Source organism: Phacochoerus africanus, chromosome 2 (genome assembly GCF_016906955.1).
Source record: "Phacochoerus africanus isolate WHEZ1 chromosome 2, ROS_Pafr_v1, whole genome shotgun sequence".
NCBI classification, from domain to species: domain Eukaryota; kingdom Metazoa; phylum Chordata; class Mammalia; order Artiodactyla; family Suidae; genus Phacochoerus; species Phacochoerus africanus.
In genome coordinates, this window is record NC_062545.1 from 18973143 (window position 1) to 18995753 (window position 22611).

General features: G+C 37.0%; 1 protein-coding gene across 1 annotated transcript in view; it reads right to left on the reverse strand.

Moving 5' to 3' along the window:
• Nucleotides 1-22611, reverse strand: part of ADGB (androglobin) — a 160083-nt gene that overhangs the window by 132396 nt on the left and 5076 nt on the right. The window contains exon 2 of the mRNA XM_047769989.1: nucleotides 3060-3216. Within this exon, the coding sequence (XP_047625945.1) occupies nucleotides 3060-3216 (157 nt within the window). The remainder of the gene's footprint in view (nucleotides 1-3059; nucleotides 3217-22611) is intronic.

Consider the following 22611-nt stretch of genomic DNA (forward strand, 5'->3'; position numbering starts at 1 on the left):
GTGTTTGTCAAAGCCCCTTCATTTGGTATATGTTCAGTTCCAATCTCTTGTCATAGCATCATGGGATCTTGCCTCAGTTATTTAGCTTCCAGACTGCTGCTTTTTGCTCATTTGCTCAGCAGCAAAAGGTTGCTTAGGAGGTAGGCAAATGTCTCAAAATAAACTTGTATGCAAAATTTTCTTTTTTTAAATTTATTTTTTATTGAAGTATAGTTTATTTAAATGTTGCGCCAATTTCTGCTGCATAGCAAAGTGACCCAGGGATATATATATATATATATATATATATATATATATACATATATACATACATTATTTTTCTCACATTATCTTCCATCATGCTCTATCCCAAGAGACTGGATATAGTTCCTTGCTTCAAATCACTTCTCTGTAGTTACCTCTGAGACTATGGTTCAAGTTCTGGCTGCCTTGGCAGCCCAGACAATATCCTCTTTCTATTCGGCCCAGAGACACTGATGCAAGCCCCAGGATACTACTTTCTGCTTGATCTCTAAGTTCTATACATTGAATTAATAGATGTCCTTGGAGTTCCTGTCGTGGCTCAGTGGTTACGAACCCGACTAGTATCCATGAGGTCTTGGGTTCAATCCTTGGCCTCACTCAGTGGGTAAAGGATCTGGCATTGCTGTGGCTGTGGCGTAGGTCAGCAGCTACAGCTCCGATTGGACTCCTAGCCTGGGAATCTCCATGCACCGCAGGTGAGGCCCCAAAAAAGACAAAAAAAAAAAAAGTCCTTGAGGAGAAAAAACAAACAAAAAATGATGGGGGCTCATCCTGTTGTGATTCCCTTTGCTCCAGGATTTGAGCCCCTCATATTAAGAGAGTGGTGATCTTTCCACATTATCTTGCTTTACACCCACATTACAGTACTTTATTGTGCACTTCTTTATTTGGTTCACCCATCATATCCTTTCGTTGTCATCACTTAGCTGAAGAAGTGAGATCTGACTGGACTTACAGGGTAGGATCAGCTCAGCTGAGGCTGATTTCCTGATCCTTAGCCTCGTATCTAAGGAAGTGGCCTTCTCTAAAATCCTAAAGATAATTGCTATGGTTACATGCTTAAGGCAATTCATCCTGGTAAAATACGGACATTGTGAATCATGGCTCAGAGCTAATGTGCCACCACCATATCATAGAAATGCAATTACCCGCTTGAAATATCCACCACTCACTCCAGTGGAGGACCTGTTGCTTCCTGAGCCATGAATGCTGAGGCTGCGGAAAAGAACTGGGGGTGGGAAGTAAGGTTCTATCTCAGATGGCACCACTTTGTAACAACCAGGAGTTAGGCTGTGCTCTCCTACCTTATGAAAGTGTGGTGCAGAATAAAGTGTTAGCTAATAGTCTGAGGTGCCACTTTCCTTTGGAATAACCCCCATTTATAGCAGGAGTGGTGCTTCCCAGATCATGCATTTTTATGCAGCGGCCAGCAATATTCCTATATGTTGCCCCTAAACGGACTGGACATCAAGTGACAGCACACTTATTCCTGCTCCCGTCTCAGTGGTTTCTCTCTAGTAAATATTCATCCAACAGACTTGCCCTTGTTTTAATCACATTGATAAATTCCAGAATTTGATACTTGACCTTCCAGAGATTTGCAAGAATTTTTCATTGACATCTGATAAAGGCAAGCTTGCACACTAAGGTCCTTAAAATGCTATATTTTGTATCCCACTTCCTATTCCAAAGTTTTCAGGCATTTTTGCTTCTCCCTACTTTGTTGTTCTTTCACGATTTGGAATGATTTATCTCTGGATCTTTTCCTGAGCTCAACTGCTCAACTGAGGATTTGCATAATCTATCTTACTGATATAAACTCACACGCTATCCCAGTAAGTATTGAATTGCTATTAAAAATATGTAGAATGTGACCGTTTTCATTTGAACGCAGAGAGTTCAAAAGTCCTTTGCATCTAAAAGTTCCATAATCACCTTAGGTGTGATACAAAGAATGCATTCCCTCACACTCTGTTATTTGAAATTGTTCAAATACCAACAGAGTCAGCAATTATTAATAATTATTTGAGTGTCTTTTGTAAACAAATCTCCTATGAGTCATGCAGTTTGTGATTCTGCATTTTGTGAACAAAATGTAAATGCTAATAAGTACCATTTCAGAGTGCTCCATGCAAATAAAGACACCAGACTTCAACCTAGCCATTCTGGTGATTTTGTTTATGTTTTCGAAATCGTATTGTGTTCTAAAAGTATTTTTGTTAAATGAATTACTGCACCAAATAAGTGGGCTATATTTAAAATGCAATCCAGACCCATATCTTCTATAAAGAAATCTTTACAAACACACATGTTAGGTAGGCAAAAGAATGTAAAACAATATAACTGGAAAACGTAGGAATCCTATTCTCAGCTCCAATTTCAGGGACACATGTTTAAAAGCCATAGTAAATGAAAAGTAATCAAGACTTTTTTTTTTAACCCAAATTTCTCAGGAGGGAGGATATTAAAAGGAATTTAATTCCTTTTTTTTTTTTTTTTTTTGGCCACCCCTGTGGCATGCAGAAGTTCCTGGGCCAGGAAGAGAACCCTAGTCACATCAATAACACCACCAGATCCTTAACCACTAAGCCACAAGGGAACTCCAAAAGGGATTCAATTATTAACTCATAGTAATGTCTTTTAAAAAATTACCTTTCCTATAATCTCCAAATAACAGCTCACAGGTTCCAGAGGGCTTCTCATTTTCTAAACTATCATTTCTAAATGCTTGATTCCCTCCCAGTTCTGTTCAACATCCACTAGCTAACCTGTTTGATCAATTTTCTCTTTATCTCACTCTGACTCCTTGGTCATTTCTCTCCTCCTGTTTACTCATATGAGTTCCACCAAAGCTCAGAACTGAGGCTCGGAAAGATCAGGTAGGACCGGGGGGGAGGCAAGGTGGACAGACAATTTCACTTCTGACTAGAGGCTGCCATGGAGATGAGTGAACACACACACAGGCATCAACAAATCTTATTCCATTATAGAGTTAAAAACCAAAATGCAATCTAGCCACATTCAAGTCTACTTACAAGTACAGGACTTTTCCCTGTTTTGTCCTTTTCTTTCCCACCTTTGCCTGCATCCCATTTTTCGGCATTTATGTCAGCTTCGCTCCATTCTGGCCAGATTGGAAATCTCCCCTTCTTCTGTTCACTGGGTTGTAGATTACTGCTAAAGGGGTACTGACTAGAGACAGAGGGGGAGGGGGTTTTAATTCAAATCTCTGAAATAAAATACAAGATTAATTTCATGATATAAATTTAATTATCTTGTTAGGAGTCAGGTTAAATATATGTTTCAATACAGTCATACCTGTGGATACACTGCTTCTACATGTAAAGGTTCTAAAGACTGAAATAGCCAAAAGAGATTATTTCATAAGTAAATTTTGAGCATTAGTCCCTACTCACTAAGGCAAGACATTCATCATAAACACGTAAGATGCCATAAAGGGTAATATTTATATAGAATCCACACCTAAAGAAAATCTTGTACATGTATAATGGTAATAGCTTTTTGACAATTGGTGCAAATATCATTTGGATTTTTCTCAATATAAAAGCACCACATGCTCATCATTTTAAGAGAAAATTATTTTAAATTTATTTTTATTTATTTATTTTTCTGTCTTCTGTCTTTTTAGGGCTGCACCCATGGCATATGAAGGTTCCTAGGCTAGGGGTCAAACAGGAGCTGCAGCTACCGGCCTACGCACAGCCACAGCTGCACCAGATCTGAGCCACGTTTGCGACCTATACCACAGCTCACACAGCAATGCCAGATCTTTAACCCACTGAGCAAGGCCAGAGATTAAACATGAGTCCTCACAGATAATAATCAGATCCGTAAACACTGAGCCATGACGGGAACTCCTAAGAGAAAACTTAAAAAGACAAACCAGATGAATAAGAAAGGCATTCTCGCCTCGTTCTAGAAATCACATTGTTAGAAAGTATCCATTCCCTCAGACTAATGTTATAGGTTATACATCTGTCTTCAAAAATGACATCATTCACCATATTCGTTTTTACATAATGCTTTTTTTCACATATCTGTACAATGTTAATAGTTCCCATGCCAATAAGTATTTATCTACATACTCATTTAGTGATTGAATAATATTCCATTGAATGATATACTTTTATTTAAGTAAGGTTCTACATTGGAAATTTGAGAGTTTTGATTTTTAAAATTTGTCACTATTATGAACAAGTCTGTGATGGCTATCCTTGCTGCCGAATCTTTGCATATGTTATTAATTATTTCCTTAGGATAGATTTTAATAAAGAGGCTCACCAAACCAAAATATATGCATATTTAAAGTTTGTGGTATATTCTGACTAATTTTCTACAGAAAAGTTGGACTTATTTTTTACTCTCACCATTAGTCTATTGAAACTCTCATGTCACTAAACCTCTAAAATTTTGCATTTTCTACATTTTTATGAATTGTAAAGTCATAAAAGGCATCGTCTTTTTTTTTTTTTTTTTTGTCTTTCTGTCTTTTCTAGGGCTGCGCCCATGCCATGTGGAGGTTCCCAGGCTAGGAACTAATTGGAGCTGTAGCCACCGCCCTACACCAGAGCCACAGCAACGCCAGATCCATGTTGCATCTCTGACCTACACCACAGCTCATTGCAACAACAGATCCTTAACCCACTGAGCAAGGCCAGGGATCAATCCCGCAACCTCATGGTTCCTAGTCAGATTCGTTAACCACTGAGCCATGATGGGAACTCCTAAAAAAGGCATCTTCTTAATTATTCAAGTTTTAGCTACTTATGAGTCTAGAACCCTGCTGTAGGCCCTGGGATAAGCAACAAACAAACCAGACTAAAATTTCTACCCTTATTGAGTTCATATTCTAGCACTGGAGATACAAAACAAACAGCATAAATTGAGTAAAATAAATAGTATATTATAAAGCAAAAAACGCCAAGGGGAAAATATAAAATAGGAAAGAGCAATTGAAAAGTTAAGTTGCACAATTTTTAATACAGTAGTCATGGAAAGTGTCTATAATAGGGTAGTATTTAAGTAAATAGCGAAAGAAATCAAAGGATCAAGCTATATGGATACCTGTGGAAAGAATGTTCCAGAAGTAAGAAAAAGCAAGTACAAACCACAAGGAAGAGTACTGCAGATGCAAAGAGCTTCCTCCCTTATTTGAAGAATAATAAGGAGATCCGTGTGGCTGAAGGAGGGGTTAAAAAGAGGTGATTTCGGAGAGGTAACAGGAGGGGCAAAGATAAGAAAGGGGCTCTAAACAAAGGGAATCACATTGGCTTTTCGTCAGGTTCATTACCATTAAGCCCCAATAGGGACTCCTCATTCACCTTGGTACAGAGAATTAAACTTTGGGAAAACCATGCCTTTATCTAAGGTGGGAACACTCCCCTCATTTGGGCTCAAGATCTTGCCTTATATGTGTTAAAACAAAAGACGCCACTTTTATAAACTGATAAGCCTTCCCTGGCAATGCAGCAGCTGCAGCTTAGAGCCTGCCATTCTTTCAGTTCCCTCTCCTTTCTGGATCCCGAACATTTTCATTTGTTTATGTAGATTTTTGTAGGTATTACGTTATTTTTTTCAAATTGTAATCCACCATCTTGGGGAAAAGAGTCTGATAATTTATACATCGTAAAGGAGTGGTTCGCAGTAGCATGTTAAGAACATATGAGAAGGATGACTAGAATAGTTTTCAGGAAAAGGGGGCAATTTTTCACAATATTAATTTAAAAATCAAAGCACAAAATAGTATATTACAGTACTGTTATAGGCTTCAAGTCCCCTTCAAGGAGATTAAACCCAAAAGCCTCTGGCCATGTCTCCTTGAAATGCCCCCTCCCCCACCTTGAACGGCCTGGTGAGACAGAAATGTGGCCCATTCCTCACCTTGCCTCTATATAACCTGTTCCCCAGGCAAATAAGGTATCCTCCCCTAAACCAATCAAATCAAATCTGTCCCATCAGAGATAAAACAACACTCAGCCCTTACAGTGTAGGGGGCTGGACCAGGAGAAATTGGGTCTTCACGCAGGTCCATCTTGGGGGGGGCGGTATAAGGACAAATGTAAAATGAGTTGGACTTTCTTTTAACCTGTGCACATGTGAGTTCTCTTTTTCCCTCTCTGAAAATCTGCTTTCACTTTAATGCTTTGCTACCATGAGACAGGGACTGAGGAAACTGACTCTCTCAGTACCTCCGATTCTGACTTACTGGGTTTGGGTACAACCTCAAAGACAAAAAGGAATTGTTGATTTTGTATTCCTCAAAACTATGATAAAATTACATCATTTAGGAAGCTCAAAATCTTAAAAGCTTGTTTCGTAAAAGGAAGATTTAATTTCTTAAAAAATAAGGGTTCTGTTGAGATTACAGTTTGCTTTCCTCTTCATTCTGTCAAGTGTAAGTCAATATATACTGGTTCCCTCCCTTACGCTGTTAAGCTTTATCACTAATTGGCCTACTTTTCTTGCAACGCGTCAAATTTGTTTCCCCCTTTACTGAAGATCATTTAAAAAGAGTCTCATGAGAGCTATCTTATACCAGCTCAGTAGCCCACCTATTGTGCTGCAAACACAATACAAGCAATGGTCAAATACAGCCCAATGTCAAATACGCCATCAACTTCAAATGATCATCAACAATTGCTGCTTTTGAAACTCTCAGCACAGTATGCCCTTGAATCTTATTGCCAGAACGTACCCACTGTTCTGGCATAGCTGGGATCCTTTAAAATATTCAAAGCACATTATTCCTTGTTTCATCAATTCCGAGGACAAGATAATCTTTAAACACAAAAGTAACCCAGGGCTTTTGAAGATTTAGAAACCAATAATACTAGGAAGTAAAGTTTGACAAATTTTAGAAAATTCAAACATGCTAAGAAATCAAACCTGCCCCTGAGAAAATCAGGGGTATACACAGAGTTATTCTACTCATACAGCAACAGACCCAAGAATACTCTCTTCCATGTAGTTGGTCTAAATATGCTATTTAGATAAATGGAGTACCAGTGACCTTTTTAGGAGGGGCTCACAATGTGTAAACAAAACCTATCTGTGGAAATATATTATTTAAAAAATTAATTAAAGTCAGTGGGGGATGTGTACAATATAAAACCTGTATATTCCAAATGCCAAATGATATTTCAAGAGAAACCAGTGTTTAGAGGGAAGAAAAATTCCAGAAAGCCAGGCAAGGGAATGATTTCAAGAGGAGAAATACAAAATATAAAGATACTCCTGGGGAAAAGAGAGGAAACAGCTGCAAATTTATAACAGTAGGCCAAGTTGGACGGAATACTCTGACATCAAAATGATATATCAAGTAAACAACAGATACAAAGGTATTAAAGTGATTTTATATGCATATTTTTTCATTACTAAAATGAATTAATTATGATTAAAAGCCACTGAAATATGTGAGTAGGTGGTTGCTAGAGGCAGGGGGTGAGGGATGGGCAAAATGGGTGAAAATGGCCAAAATGTACAAACGTCTGGTTATAAAATAAATGTCACAAAGATACAATATAAAGCATATTGACTATAGTGACTCTAGTTAATAATACTCTACTATATATTTAAAAATTGCTAAGGGAATAAATCTTAAAAATCCTCATCACAGGAAAAAATGTGTAAATATTTATGGTGATGAAGGTTAACTAGACTTACTGTGGTGACCATTCTCAACATATACAAGGAAGTCAGAATGTTCCATGCCTGAAACTAATATCAATTAGTCAATTAAAAAAAATCAATGGACTAATTTCAGAAAGAATGTGTAGTGATGGACTAGGGGCTGGAATAGTGTCATCCACAAATAGGTACTGGGCACCGAGGGGAGCCTAAAGGTCTATTTTGGAAAAGAAGCTGAATTCACCCAGTAAATTTCCCTAGAAATAGGCTTCATGAGTGACCAAGTGGCTAGAGTACTCATGAACTCCTAGCTTTGAACTCAGGCTAGGATAACCTTAGCCTCCTAATGTTTATGTTGTAAAAGGCAATATGCCACTTTCCTGTGATTCCATGAGGGAACAGGCTGGCCAACAGGGAAAAAACAGGACTGGGGTGGCCGTCTGCCGCCATGGATGTTGTATCAGGGACAGCACTTCCCATATGGGAGAAAAGCCTCCAGCCTCCCCATGTTAAGACTTGAGTGGAGGAGTTCCCCTTGTGGCACAGTAGAAACAAAACTGACTAGTATCCATGAGGATGCAGGTTCGATCCCTGGCCAAGTGGGTTGGAGATTCAGCATTGCCGTGAGCTGTGGTGTATGTTGCAGATGCAGCTTGGATCCCGTGTTGCTGTGGCTGTGGTGTAGGCCAGCAGCTATAGCTCCAATTTAACCCCTAGCCTGGGAACTTCCATAGGCCATGGGTACAGCCCTAAAATGAAAAAAGAAGAAAAGAAAAACCTAATAAAATTGACAGCAAATAATAGACACTATGAAGCAATGAAGCGATGTCTTCAAAGCTGAGGTAAAATAACTGCCAATCTTGGAATTAAGACCCAACTAAACTCTTATTCAAAAGTGAGATAGAAGCATTTAGTTTTAATTAAATAAAAATATTTTTAAAACGTGGGGTTACCATAACTGACTCTGTCCCCCCATACCTGCAAAAGAAAAGAAATTACTAAAGGATTTATCTCAGGAAAAGAGAAATGAACCCAGAATTAAAATGTGGGATGCAAGTTGCAGTGGTAGACAAATGAGTCAATATAATATTTTGGTAAAATTCTAAAATATATTTCCTATAAACAAATAATGAAAACAATAAATGTGTGCTTTTAAAAGCTATCCAAAATAAAAAAGACAAGAAAGGGAGTGAATTCTGATAGATACAAGTGTGCCTGTTTTTTTCTTTAGTGATAATGCTAATTGTAGGCATTGTAGGGAAATATTTAAAGATGAGTGTATTTTAAAACAATTAAGGGTGAACTTAATCAGTTTGGGTTGCTGTAACATAATGCCATAGAATGGGTGGTTCATAAACAACAGAAGTTTATTTTTCACACCTCTGGAGGCTAGAAGTCAGACATCAGGGTGCCAGTATGGTCGGGTTTGGATGAGAGCTCTCTTCTGGGTTGCAGGTAGCCAACTTCTCATTGTGTCCTCACATGACAGAAAGAGAGCTAGATAGAGTTCTGGCTTCTTTGTACAACAGCACTTTTTTGCCCTTTCTTGGGCCGCTCCCACGACATATGGAGGTTCCCAGGCTAGGGGTCAAATTGGGGCTGTAGCCGCTGGCCTACACCACAGCCACAGCAACTTGGGATCAGAGTCACGTCTGCGACCTACACCACAGCTCAGGGCAATGCCGGACCTTCACCCACTGAGCAAGGCCAGGGATTGAACCAGCAACCTCATGGTTCCTAGTCGGATTCGTTAACCACTGAGCCATAACGGGAACTCCTATATAACAGCACTAATCCCATTCCTGAGGCCTTCATACTCATGACCTCAATTCTTCCCAAAACCCCACCTCCAAATACCATCACATTGGGATTTGGGTTTAAACGTATGAATTTTGGGGTACACAGGCATTCAGTCCATTGCAAGGATATTCCAAGAAATAAAATATAAAGCTTCCAACCTGAGAGAGAACAGAAAGATTGAACCTGACATTAAGGAACAACTCTTAGTGCTTCGGGTAGAAGGGAAATTGGGAATGTAGAATTTTTTTAAATTAGGATCAAATCAAACAATGTGTCTGGAGAATAAAACAGTTTAGAAAGATATTATTTCAGATGAGAAAGGAATCTCGATCAACTGACAGTTCACTTATTTTTAACTCACATTTATTGAACACCTGCTCTGTGACAAGCACTGTGCTAGATGATGGGGTTTCAGACATGTAAATATATATCTATGCTCTTAAGTTTTATTTTGGAATGCAAACAGGTAAACAGAAAATTTCAATATACTGTGGTGTGCGCAAAGATGGAAGGATTCACAGGTGGTAAAGAGGGGGCATTGTGCCCAACATGAGGCAATTAGGAGAAACTTGCAACAATAATAGCATCTGAGCTGTCTTGAAGGATAACTACAAATTTTCCATTTGAAAAAGGAGAAAGAACATCCCTAAGAAAGGAGAACATCATATGAGACATGCAGAGGCAAGAAACAATAAATGAATGCAGAGGACTGTGAACTCTTCAGTACTGGGGGAGCATGTAGTATAAGGTGGGGAGTAATTAGGCTGGAAAGAAACGCAATGCAGGCGGGCAGCTCCCACTAAGGATCTTGTGGAGGGGCTTGAATCTTATTTTGTAGTTATTGTTGACTTTGGCCATTATACCAAGACAAACATTTTATTATTAGACACATACTATTTAACATTCACCTACACTGGTTTAAAAGAGGAAGCTTGAAGAACACTGAAGTTGCAATACAACTCATAAGTGAGCACAAAATAATAATTATGAAAATTTTATTTCAGGTAATCCTCACAAAATCTGGAAGTTGCATTCATTTAATTAAGATTTTTGTATCATGAGGTCTCTACTATATGAAAAACCAATTTTAAAGAATGTATACTGGCAATTATATCCAATTTGGAATTGATTTTTAAGGAAGGAATTCTATCCACACTTGCAATATATTATTTGTGGATAGGTATCTATAAATACTGCTTTAAAACATCTCATCTGAATAGAAATAAAATACAGAACTTAAGTAATAAACCTGAGACATATCATGTCCATTTCAGTTGAAGTAACCACAACTGGATTTACTCTCCCACCTAAGACATATGAAAACCTGAGGAAAACATGTAAAACTGCTTTTCAAGACACAGCTGTGAACTGACGAAGGACAGTGATTACGAAAAAAATAGGAAACAAATGAGGTGAACCCTATAATTGCCTCAGTTTATAGTCCTGAGGGTTTGGGGGCTGCAGTGCAGGGAGAGTTTACCCAGGCATATCTCAGCAGATTTCTTGAGCAGTGGAGATGGAGAAGAAGGTCTAAGGGAGACCAAAACAGTTAGAGTCTGAAGGACAGAAGGAAGAGAGAGCTTCGCAGAGAGAGGACTCCTGAGATCTTTGTTGGTGGGGGCGGGAGGTACGGGGAGGATCACCCATTCCATACAAATTTTAGGGTGGACTTTTCTATTTCTGCAAAAAAAGGAAATCATTGAGATTTTGATAAAAGATTGCATTCAATCTGTAGACTACTCTGGGTAGTGATAACATTAAAAAGCCATTAAGTCTTCCAATCCATGAACACGGGCTGTATTTCCATTTACTTATTGTCTGTAATTTCTTTCAGCAATGTTTTTTAGTTTTTATTTTGTTAAGTCTTTCACCTTCTTGGTTAAAATAGTTCATAAATATTTTATTCTTCTTGATACTAATTTAAAATGGATTTTTTTTTTGTAATTTACGTTGCAGATTGTTCATTGTTCATGTATAGAAATGCAACTGATTTTCTGTTTGTTGACTTTGTTTCCTGCTACTTTGATTAATTCATTTATTAGTTCTAACAGTTTTTTATGAAATGTTTAGAGTTTTCTATATTTACAATTACCTTTTTACTTCTTCCTTTAAAATATTGGATGCCATTCCGTTAAAATTTGGATGTCTTCCATTTTTTTGTTTTTTTTTCCTACCTGATTGTTCTGGCTAGAATTCCCAGTACTATGTTGAAAAGAAATAATAAAAACAAGCATCCTTGCTTTGTTCCTAATCTTATAACAAATGCTTTCAGTCTTTCACTATTGAGTATGATATTTTCGTGGGTTTTTCATACATGGCTTTATTATGGTAAGGTAGTTTCCCTCCATTCCCAGTTTATTGATTTGTTGGTTTTTTTTTTAATCATGAAAGGATGATAAATTTTGTCAAAAAAATTTTCTGCATCAATTGAGATGACAAATGTTTTTTCCTTCATTCTGTTTATATCATGTATTACATTTATTGATTTGTATATGTTGAGCCATCCTTGCATTCCAGGAATAAATTCTGCTTGGCCATGGTGTATAATATTTTTACTATGTTGATGAATCTGCTTGGTACTATTTCATTGATGACTTTTACATCAATGTTTTAAAGTGATATTGATCTGTAGTTTTCTGTTTTCTTTTCTTGTACTGTCTTTGTCTGGCTTTGGTATCAGGGTAATGCTGGCCTCAGATTGAGTTAGAAAGCATTCCTTCCTTTTCAATTTTTTGTTTGAGAAGTATTGGTATTAGTTCCTACTTAAATGTTCGGTAGAATTCACCAGTGTGGCCATCACATCCAGAGATTTTTCTGTTGTTGAGAAATATTTAGTTACTGATTCAATTTCCTTACTAGTTATAGGATTTTCTGTATCTTCATGATTTAGTCTGCTAAGTTGTTTTTTTTTTTTGTCTTTTTTGCCATTTCTTGGGCCGCTTCCATGGCATATGGAAGTTCCCAGGGTAGGGGTCTAATCGGAGCTGAAGCTGCCAGCCTACACCACAGCCACAGCAACGCAGGATCCAAGCCGCATCTGCGACCTACACCACAGCTCACGGCAACGCTGGATCGTTAACCCACTGAGCAAGGGCAGGGATAGAACCCGAAACCTCATGGTTCCTAGTCAGATTCCTTAACCACTGCTCCATGACAGGAACTCCCTAAGTTTTATGTTTATAGAAATTTGTCCATTGCATCCAAATTGCCTAATTTGTTGGCAAACAATTGTTCATTGAAGCTTTATAATTCTTTTTATTTGTGCAGAATTGGTAATAATGTCCCCATTTTCATCTTTAATTTTAGTAGTTTAAGTCTTTTTCTTTTGTTGCTCAGTCCATCTAGCTAAAGATTTATCAGTTTTGTTGATCTTTTCAAAGAACCAAATTTGGTTTTTTTGGGTTTTTTTATCTTATCTGTTGTTTTCCTATTCTCAATTTTGTTTATTTTGGCTGTAATCTTTATTATTTCTTTTTTTTCTGTTAGCTTTACATTTTGCAGCTAATAAAAATAGGACTAGTCCTGGCCCTATGTAAGCCTTCCAATTCTTTTGTGTGCTTTTTTCTCTGGTCTTATAAATCTCAGGTACATGAGATTTTTAATAAATGATTGAAATACCTGAAATGAAGACTAAAATTTCTGAGAAAAAATACTTAAGAAGGGTTTTAGTAGGAGATTAGCTATTGAGGAATATTAATGAACTTGAAGAGATAGCAATAGAAATGACCCAAAATGGAATATAAACACAAAAAAACTGAAAATGAACAGGGCGTCAGTGAACTCTAAAAAACTTCAAACAATCTAAGTGTTATTGGTCTCATCAAAATAAGGATTGGAGACATGAAAAAATATTTGAAGAAGTTACGATCAAAATTTTAAAAATTTCAATACAAATTATAAATCCACAAATTCAAGAATTTTTATTAACCCTAAACTCAAGGAACATAAAGAAAATAATCCCAAGGTACAACATAAGCAAATGACTCAAAAGTAGTGGTAATAAAAAGAAAAGATCTTGAGAGCTAAAGGAAAAAAGATATAATACATGCAGAGGAACAAAAAAAGGAAACCAGCAAATTTCTCATTAAAAACAGTGTAAGTAAACGGGCAACAGCTTTAAAAAACTAAAAGAAACAAAAAAATCTCTTAAGCTAGAATTCTACATCTAGTTAGAATATTCTTTTAAAGTGATATAAATACTTTTTTTCTAACATAAAAAAACCTAAAAGCATTCATCAGCAGAAAAAATTCACCACGATAAAAAATAAAATAAGGCCTTTAGGCAGAAGAAAATACAATACCAGATGGAAATATGGATCTACACAAAGAAAAAAGAAAATCAAAATAGTTACTACATGGTTCAATATTCAGGTTATTCTACAATTTAAGTATCTTTGTAATGAAATTAACTACTTACACAAACAAGTAATGGAGTATGGTTTATGACATTATAAAAGTGAAATGTATGAAAAAAAGGCGTAAAGTTGGGAAGTGAATATGTATATTACCACAATGTTTTTTGTATTAGATATGACTTGACTGGTATAATATCAAAAGCAGGTAGAGAATGATAAGTTAAAGGTGTGTGCTATAAATGTGAAGAGTTTATAGTGCCCACTGAAAGAAAAAAAGCAATATGATATAGCTAAACAAAGGAGATAAATAGAAATTTAAAAATTATCCAAAAGATTGCAGAAGAAGAAAAAAAGAAATAAAAAGGATAGAACAAAGAGAAAACAAATAGCAAGATAATAGATTTAAACTTAGCAATATTACTAATCACATTAAAACTAAATAGTCTAAATACCCAAATTAAAAAGGACAGATTGTAAGATGGGATAAAAAGCAAGATCCAAGTATATGCTATTTATGGTAAATCCCTTATATACATAAAGATACAAATAATAAGAGTGTAGAAAAATATATACCATGTTAACATTAATAAAAACAAGTATTTTAAAAAGTAGATTTCACAATATTATCAGTGATTAAAAAGTTTAATTTCATAAGATTAAAAAAGAAAATTCCTTGAGATGACATAATAATCCTAAACTTTTATTAATACATGAATCAAAAACAGATAGACCTATAAAATATCAATAGGGTTAATTCATAAATACAGTGGAAGATAGAAATATCATTCAGAATATCTGATAGAACAAGCTGACCAAAAATCAGTAAGGCTGTGGAATACATAGACTATAGAACACTCTCTATCAATATTAGCCTAACTGACATTTGTAGAATGTCACAACAGACACACATTCTTTTCAAGAACACAATTTTTATTCATTAAGATAGACCATAATCTGAGATATCAAATAATTCTCAATAAATCTTAATGAACTCAAGTCATACAAAGTATATTCTTTGGCCCATGGAATTATACTAGAAATCACTAACCAAAAAAACCTGGAAAATTTGAAGATATGTGTATGTGGAATGTAAATAAAATATTTATGATTAACCAATGTGTTCAAAAGGCAGTTGTAAAAGTATCTGGTAGTTGGAGTTCCCATCGTGGCTCAGTGGTTAGCGAATCTGACTAGGAACCACGAGGTTGCGGGTTGGATCCCTGGCCTTGCTCAGTGGGTTAAGGATCCGGCATTGCTGTGAGCTATGGTGTAGTTTGCAGACGTGGCTCCGATCCCACGTTGCTGAGGCTCTGGCGTAGGCCAGTGGCTACAGCTCCAATTCGACCCCTAGCCTGGGAACCTCCATATGCCGCAGGAGCAGCCCAAGAAATGGCAAAAAGACCAAAAAAAAAAAAAAGTATCTGGTAATTCCTATTTTAGCTCAGCAGGTTAAGAATGTGACTTGTCTCTGTGAGGGTGGGTTGGATTCCTGGCCTCACTCAGTGGGTTAAGGATCCGGCATTACCACAAGCTATGGTGTATGTAGGTCACAGATGCAGCTCAGATCCAGTGTTGCAGTGGCTGCCGATTTGCCCCCTAGCCGGGGACCTTCCATATGCCACAGGTGCAGCCATAAAAAGAAAAAAAGAAAAAAAAAGTTTCTGAATTGAATAAAAATGAAAGTACAACACATTAAAATGTACAGGATGTCACTAAAGCAATATTTATAGCACAAAATCCTTACATTAGAAAAGAGTCAAGGTCTCAGGACAATGTATTCAGTTTCTACCTTAAGACACTAGGAAAAAGAAAGCAAGATAAACCTAAAGTAAACTAATAAAAATTAGAGCAGATTAATGGAAATAGAAAACAGAAAAATTATAGGAAAAATACCAATAAATCAAAAAGCCAGTTCTTTGCTTGATCAAACCCTAGTCAGATCAGGGATATAAGAAAGAAGATACAAACCAACAATCAGAAATGGAAGAAGAGCCATCATTACTGATCCTAGAAACATTAAAAAGATAGTAACGATATAGTATAAACAATTCTTTGTCCATATATTTGATAAATTAGATGAAACTGATCAGTTCCCTGAAGAATACAAACTAAGAACACTTGGTAAAGAAGAGATAGATTTGATTGGAGATATTGACTATCTTGTATGTCTCTAATAATAAAGTGAATTTAACATTAAAAACCTTCCTAGAAAGAAAACTCCAGGCACAGATGGCTTCACTGGTAAACTCTACTAAATATGTAAGGAAGAAATAATGCTAATTTCTACATTAGCTGTTGATAATTATGTGGATGAATATCAAAATAATTATGATGAGTGAAAGAAGCCATATAAAAGCCATTCGAAAGGAAGTGTATGATTCCATTTACATAAAACTCTAGAAAATGAAAACTAAACTACAGTGACAGAAAACAGAACAGTGATTGCCTGGGGACGAGGGCCAGGCAGGGAGAGAAGAAGGTGATCAGGGGGGATCTGGGAAACTTTGCTGAATGGTAGATCTGCTCATTATCTTGATGGTGTTGGTGCTTTCAAAGTGTATATAGATGTACATCAAAACTTATCAAAATTTATTCTTTCAATATGTGCAAATTACTGTATTTCAGATTAACATCAATAAACCTGATTTTTAAAAAGAAAGAAAAAGAAAACCCGGGGATTTTAAAAGACCAATTTAGGAAACGCCAAACATCACCTTGCGATAGCAGTATTATCTGTTCCTGGAGTCATAATAGTTAAATTAAATCTAGGTTCTATGGTATATTTGATTATCAAGTCATATTCAACTAAATGTATTTTGTCTACATATTCTGTCTTTCATGTAAACCTATTCCTGGTAAATTAAATTCTACACAATTTGGACTTAGGAAAAAAGTCAAAATTGTCTTTATATGCAATAACAAGTAGTTCATATTTGCATTAATAAATATTTTACAGTCTGGTTATTAATAAAACACTAATAACTTTAAATTTTTTTTTCTTTTTTGGCCACCCTGCAACATTTGGAGTTCCTGGGCCAGGGATCAGACCTGAGGCACAGCAGTGACCTAAACTGTAGCTTCAGCAACACCAGATTCTTTCATTTACTGTGCTGGGCCAGGGATTGAACCTGTGTCTTGGCTGAGACACTGCCATCCATTGTGCCACGGTCAAAACTCCAACTTTTTAAATCTTAAAAGCACTTATTAATCACATACCTGGCAAAGATGACAAAATGATTTTTTAAAAATCCTTAGGTCAATTAACAAGATTATATAATACAGTGAAAACTTTATATGAGTTGAAAACCAGAGAAAACTTTAGCTGGCACAAAATCACTAGAGACTTCTAAGAAAAAAATTTTAAAAGGCAGCAGAATCTTGTTTACACATGAACTCATACACACTCCTCTATATGCTTTAATTAGATTACTTTCACTGTAGGAATGTTAAAACGTCAACAAAGTGAAGGTCTAGAATTTTGCCATTATTTTCTTGAGCATGCTGTTCAGGGTAAAGACATGATTTTACTCATAGTGGGAGGGAGTTTATTTATGCAATGTGAAATCAGCATGCCTTATTAAGTAGCATCAGCTAAAACCCTGAAGGAATCAGAATATGAATAGAGTACACAGTTGACTTAATTTGGGTTAGGGGCATTCTGAGTCATATTTTTCAGAAATGTTAATATGTGAGGAAATAAATTACAATTTCTAAAAAATTTAAAAATTAAAAATAGCTAAGGCCAGATTTTTATGTCAAACTTTATTCTCTTAGTTTGATTAAAATTATTTAATTGGGCATTTAACTTTACAACTTCAACACATCTATTTTTTCAATATATTGTGCTTGTGCGAATATCTAAATCAATAGATAAGGGAGATTAGTAGGCACAAACTTTCAATTACAAAATAAATGAGTCACAGATATGAAATGTACAGTGTGGGGGATAGAGTTAATAATTATGTAATACCTTTGGTGACAAATGGTACCATGGTGATCATTTTGAAATTCATAGAAATATCAAATCTCTATTTTGTGTACTAGGAACTATCATGGTATGGGAGGTCAATTGCACTTCAAAACCAACAAACCAAAATCCTAGAAAAAGAGATCAAATTTGTTGTTACCACAGGCAGGGGTCTGGGGGTAGGGGGTGGGAGGTGGGAGGTGGGAGGTGGAATTGGATGAAGGCAAAAGGTAAAAAATTCCACTTATAAGATAAATAAGCACTAGGGAGGTAAAATACCACCTGATAAATGTGATTAACACTGCTGTACATTATATATGAAAATTAAGAGAGTAAAATGCTGAGCGTTCTCATCACAGGAAAGAAATGTTTTTTCTAATTCTTTAATGTTGTATATACATGAGATGACAGATGTTCACTAAGCTTACTGTGATAATCATTTCATGACGTAAGTCAAATCTTTATGCTGAACACCTTAAAATTATACAGCGCTGTATGTCAATTACATCTCAACAAAACTAGAAAGAAAAAAGGAAGGATATTCTTTCCTAAAAAAAATAAAAATCAGTGACTCAATTTACATTCTCAACAAAATTAATGGGAATAAATACACACAATAACAAAAATGCAAAGGCAACCATGAAAAGGTTAAAACAGTGTTACAGACTGCTTCATCAGCACAGAAGGGGGGGAAATTGCTCTCAACTTAGAAAATCAAATGATGGCTCTATGGAAAAGCAAGTCTTAAAATATAGATGGATATAGTGAACCACTTTGTTCTACAGCAGAAATCATCACAACCTTGTGACTCAACTATACTTCAATAAGGCTTTTAAATACATATATATGTATATAAAATAGATGGAATTGAGGGTTGGGCAAAAGCAACTCTAAACAGAGAAAAGAGGATGGAAAGAGGTACAGGGGTGGAAAAATGGAAGAGTCTAAATACTGTAGTTATTTGGTTTCATACCAGGAGGGAGCAGAAGCTGCTTGGGGCCCCCTGACAACTCCCTCAACTCTCTTTTTCCTTCTCTCTCTCTCTCTCTAGCCTCTCAAAGCATGAACATCCCACCAGTGGAATGGTGTGTTAGGATTGCTAATAGTATTACACATAAAATAAATTGGAATAAATTGGGTAAGAAAAGTCTTTGACTGAAGGCAAGGGAATTAGAATGCTTCCCCAGTGGTTCTACCTGGAGTTAATAAAAGCCCAAACCAGAGGATGTCAGGGAACAAAACGAAGGCTCAGGCAGAGTAGAGAAGCAATTTGAAGGGAAAACCGAAAGAATACGGAAACCAACTGAACATAATGGGCAGAGGGTGAAAAGTCAACTGCTCTTGAAACTCGAGGTGTCAGGGAAGATGTATGATTCTCTAAAAAGAACTTGGGAGATCCCCATATTGGGAGAGAAAATGATGCCCTTCCTTTTGAACATATTTAACTTGGAGTCCGCAAGTACACCCAAGTGGATTTGCCACCTTGAGTGCAATTCCATCTTAAGCAAAGGCATGTGGAGATTCCCAAGCTAGAGGTCCAATCAGAGCTGTAGCCGCTGGCCTACACCACAGCAACCCACAATCTGAGACTCGTCTGTGAACTACACTATAGCTCAGGGCAACACCGGATCCTTAACCCACTGAGCAAGGCCAGGGATTGAACCTGCATTCTCATGGATTCCAGTCATATTTGTTTCAGCTGAGCCAGATAGGAACTCCTAGGAATGATTGTTTTAGATGAACAAAAGATATACGGCAGAGAAGTGAAGTAAGACCATAGGAGACTAATAATTTAAAGTGGGGGGTGGGGTGGAGAAAACAAAGTAAAGGCCTGTCTGAGGGAAAGAACTCCAGGAAGGATAAGAGGGTAGATTTAGCTGGAGTGACACAGTTCCTCTGAACCCTCTTGAGAGACAGGGAGGGACAAAGAGAGAACCAAACAGGAGGGGGCTGCTTCTGCTGCTCTGATCCATCCCAGTGTACACAGGGGGCTAGGATTTAAGCTTCTGCCGTCTGGGATCTGACACCATCCAGCAGCAAAGCTGATATTTATAAAGAGCAAGGACAAAACACGATATGCAAATAAGTGAGATAATGTCCTTAATCCACTTAAGAAATGACAGGCCCATAGGACCCGCAGGCTGGTACCTGCACAGGCTTCAATTAACATTTTTTTTTCTTTTACACAACTCCAACTATTTTCCTCCTAATCTTATTCTTTCTCTATGGTGCAAACAAATCCCAAATTCCTTCTACACTTTGACCCAAGGTGGAGCGAACTTGAGGCTCTGTCCCTCAATAGCACATGGAAGGAGCCTCGTCAGCAGTTTGCACAGTACAGCTTTCACCTTTCCCCATGACCTCACCTGGTTAAACTCTCACTGTGTTTCTGGCTTGTACCTGTGGCAAAAGTAGGCAAAACAAACCACAGCTCTTCCTGTTTCCTCTCCTTTTGCCTGTGTATTCACAAGTTTTGATGACCTGTAGTGGCCTTTTTAATTAATTTACAAATAAACCAGACATACTTCTTCCCTGAATGGAAGATTGAGAGGTGAGGAAAGGGCACATCGACCTTTTGAGAACTTTAACTAAAGTAATACATGCAATTCTGACACTCATCAGATCAGAAGGATGGAATAAAAATAATCTCAAGATATTTTGACCCCAAAATGGTATTCATTTTGGCACCCACAAAAAAGTATACATATATAAGCCTTAGTCCCTGGAATTAATTAGCCGGGATGTACTCTAGGAAGGAAGCTAATACAAAGCTAATACAATTTCAAAGCACTTAGTTGAATCTTCTTCTGACAACATAAGCATGTGTTCTTTGTCAAGGGTAAAAGTGAGAAATATTAGAAATATTTCTTTCTAATGCTTCAACTATACAAATTATATCAAAACATAAAAATCATATCAAAGGTATATTTTTAAATGTCTTGGATATAAGTTTTAGTCATTTTATCTCACATTAAGTTGTCTAATCAATTTAGATTATTTAATCCCTTAATTTCAATAATCTGTGACCTAGAAATGTCAAAGGAATAGTAAAGCCAACTAAAATATTTTTAAATAACCACTTTAGAGTGAAGCAATATTTCTTTATTCATCTAGAAGCACTAGCAACAATGCCATGAGTTTCAAATCGAGTATAATTTCAACTTTATTTTTAGGTAGCAGTGAAATAGGAATTCCCATAAGTTTGTAAATTTAAATCCTTATCATCCTCTGCTCCTCTAATAATGCCACAGAGTAAACTGAGAAGGAACCACTTCTCCTAAATTGGTTGAGGAGTTCTCTTGTGGTGCAGTGGGTTAAGGATGCAGTGTTGTCACTGCAGTGGTTCAGGTCGTTGCTGTGGCACAGGTTCGATCCCTGGTCCGGGAACTTCCACAAACTTTGGGCACGGCCAAAAAAGAAAAAAAAAAATTGGTTGATTAAAAAGTTTCATTGTCAGAAATGATTATTAACCCAAGTCATATTTTAACAAATTATTAATCAAATTTTCAGATTCTTTCAAAGGGAGAACTAGTGACAGACCCCACCAAGACCAACGTGTATTCCTAGCCTTATTAGGCAGGGTGGTTTAGCTGAGATTTTTATATTAAAAAATATATGCAACAGACATTTATATAATGCCCTAATCTGTGCTGTGTTGCCTCAGGTCCTGGGGATGACTGACAGGGCCTCTTCCCTCTGAGTCTTTCTTTGGTTCTGAGTCAAAGGGTTTTATGCCAAGCTGCCACACAGGTTTCCATTTGAACTCAAAGTACACATCACATTTATTAAACACACACTGTGCCAGGCCTGGCAGAAAATGAAAAAATAAACAAGCCAGGACTTCAGAAATTTACCACTGAATTTCTTTTACCCTTTCCTTTTCCTTCTCTTTTCAGACACAGTGGCATCATCACCCAGATATCATCACCACGGCACCTCGAGAGGGCAGTAACTTGGCTTGTACAGTCTTTGACCACAATTGCCCTACAGATCTGCTTGGCACCTCCTCACCCCTCTTTAGAAGTATTCCTTGTGGAGAGTTCCTAGAAGCAGGCGTCGCCCCTGCCCCCCGCATCTACCATTATCATCAGTATTTCCTGCTACTCTCATTCTTATTTCAGCATGGATTCCATGCAGACAGTTATCAAATTATACCTTGGAAACCATAATTTTGATATTTAAAACCAACTGTGTTTCTCCATCACATATAGCTTGAACTCTTTAATCTGTCCCTCTCATTCTGCTGCTCTGTCACCTCCAATGTTTTACATGCCAGTACATTCACATGAAGACGCTTTGCTCCAGCCAACCTGGGTGACTTTCTGTGCCTCAAGCATCCCCACTGCCTGCACTAACCATCTCAAGAGCCTGTGCCTTTCCAACTGGAGACTGGCTGTTGGAGGTAATGGACGAGCAGCACCAGTTGGAAGTGATCTTCCTCTCCTCTAGCTCAACCTGCCATCATTTTAGAAATGTCACGATTTCTTTAATCTAACCCTATGCTGGTTCATAGTTGCTTACATTATTTCCAGGAAGTTCTCCCTGACAAATTTGGTGTTATTGTATATTTCCTAGTTATTTCTGTTTGAAACTTAGCATCTCTCCCGTAGATTGCAGATCCCCGAACATGTACCCTGCTGTGTAATACCTTATTCTCCCAAGCCAACCAGTGACTGGGGCATGAGAAGAGCTCATTGAATAGTTGGGAAATGAACATAAAGAATAACATAACTTCCTTTTTGGGAAGTTACTGTCACCAGAGGTCACCTTTTAAATTGTGACCTTGGTCCTTATGTCCTTAGGTTGTTGAGGTCCTCA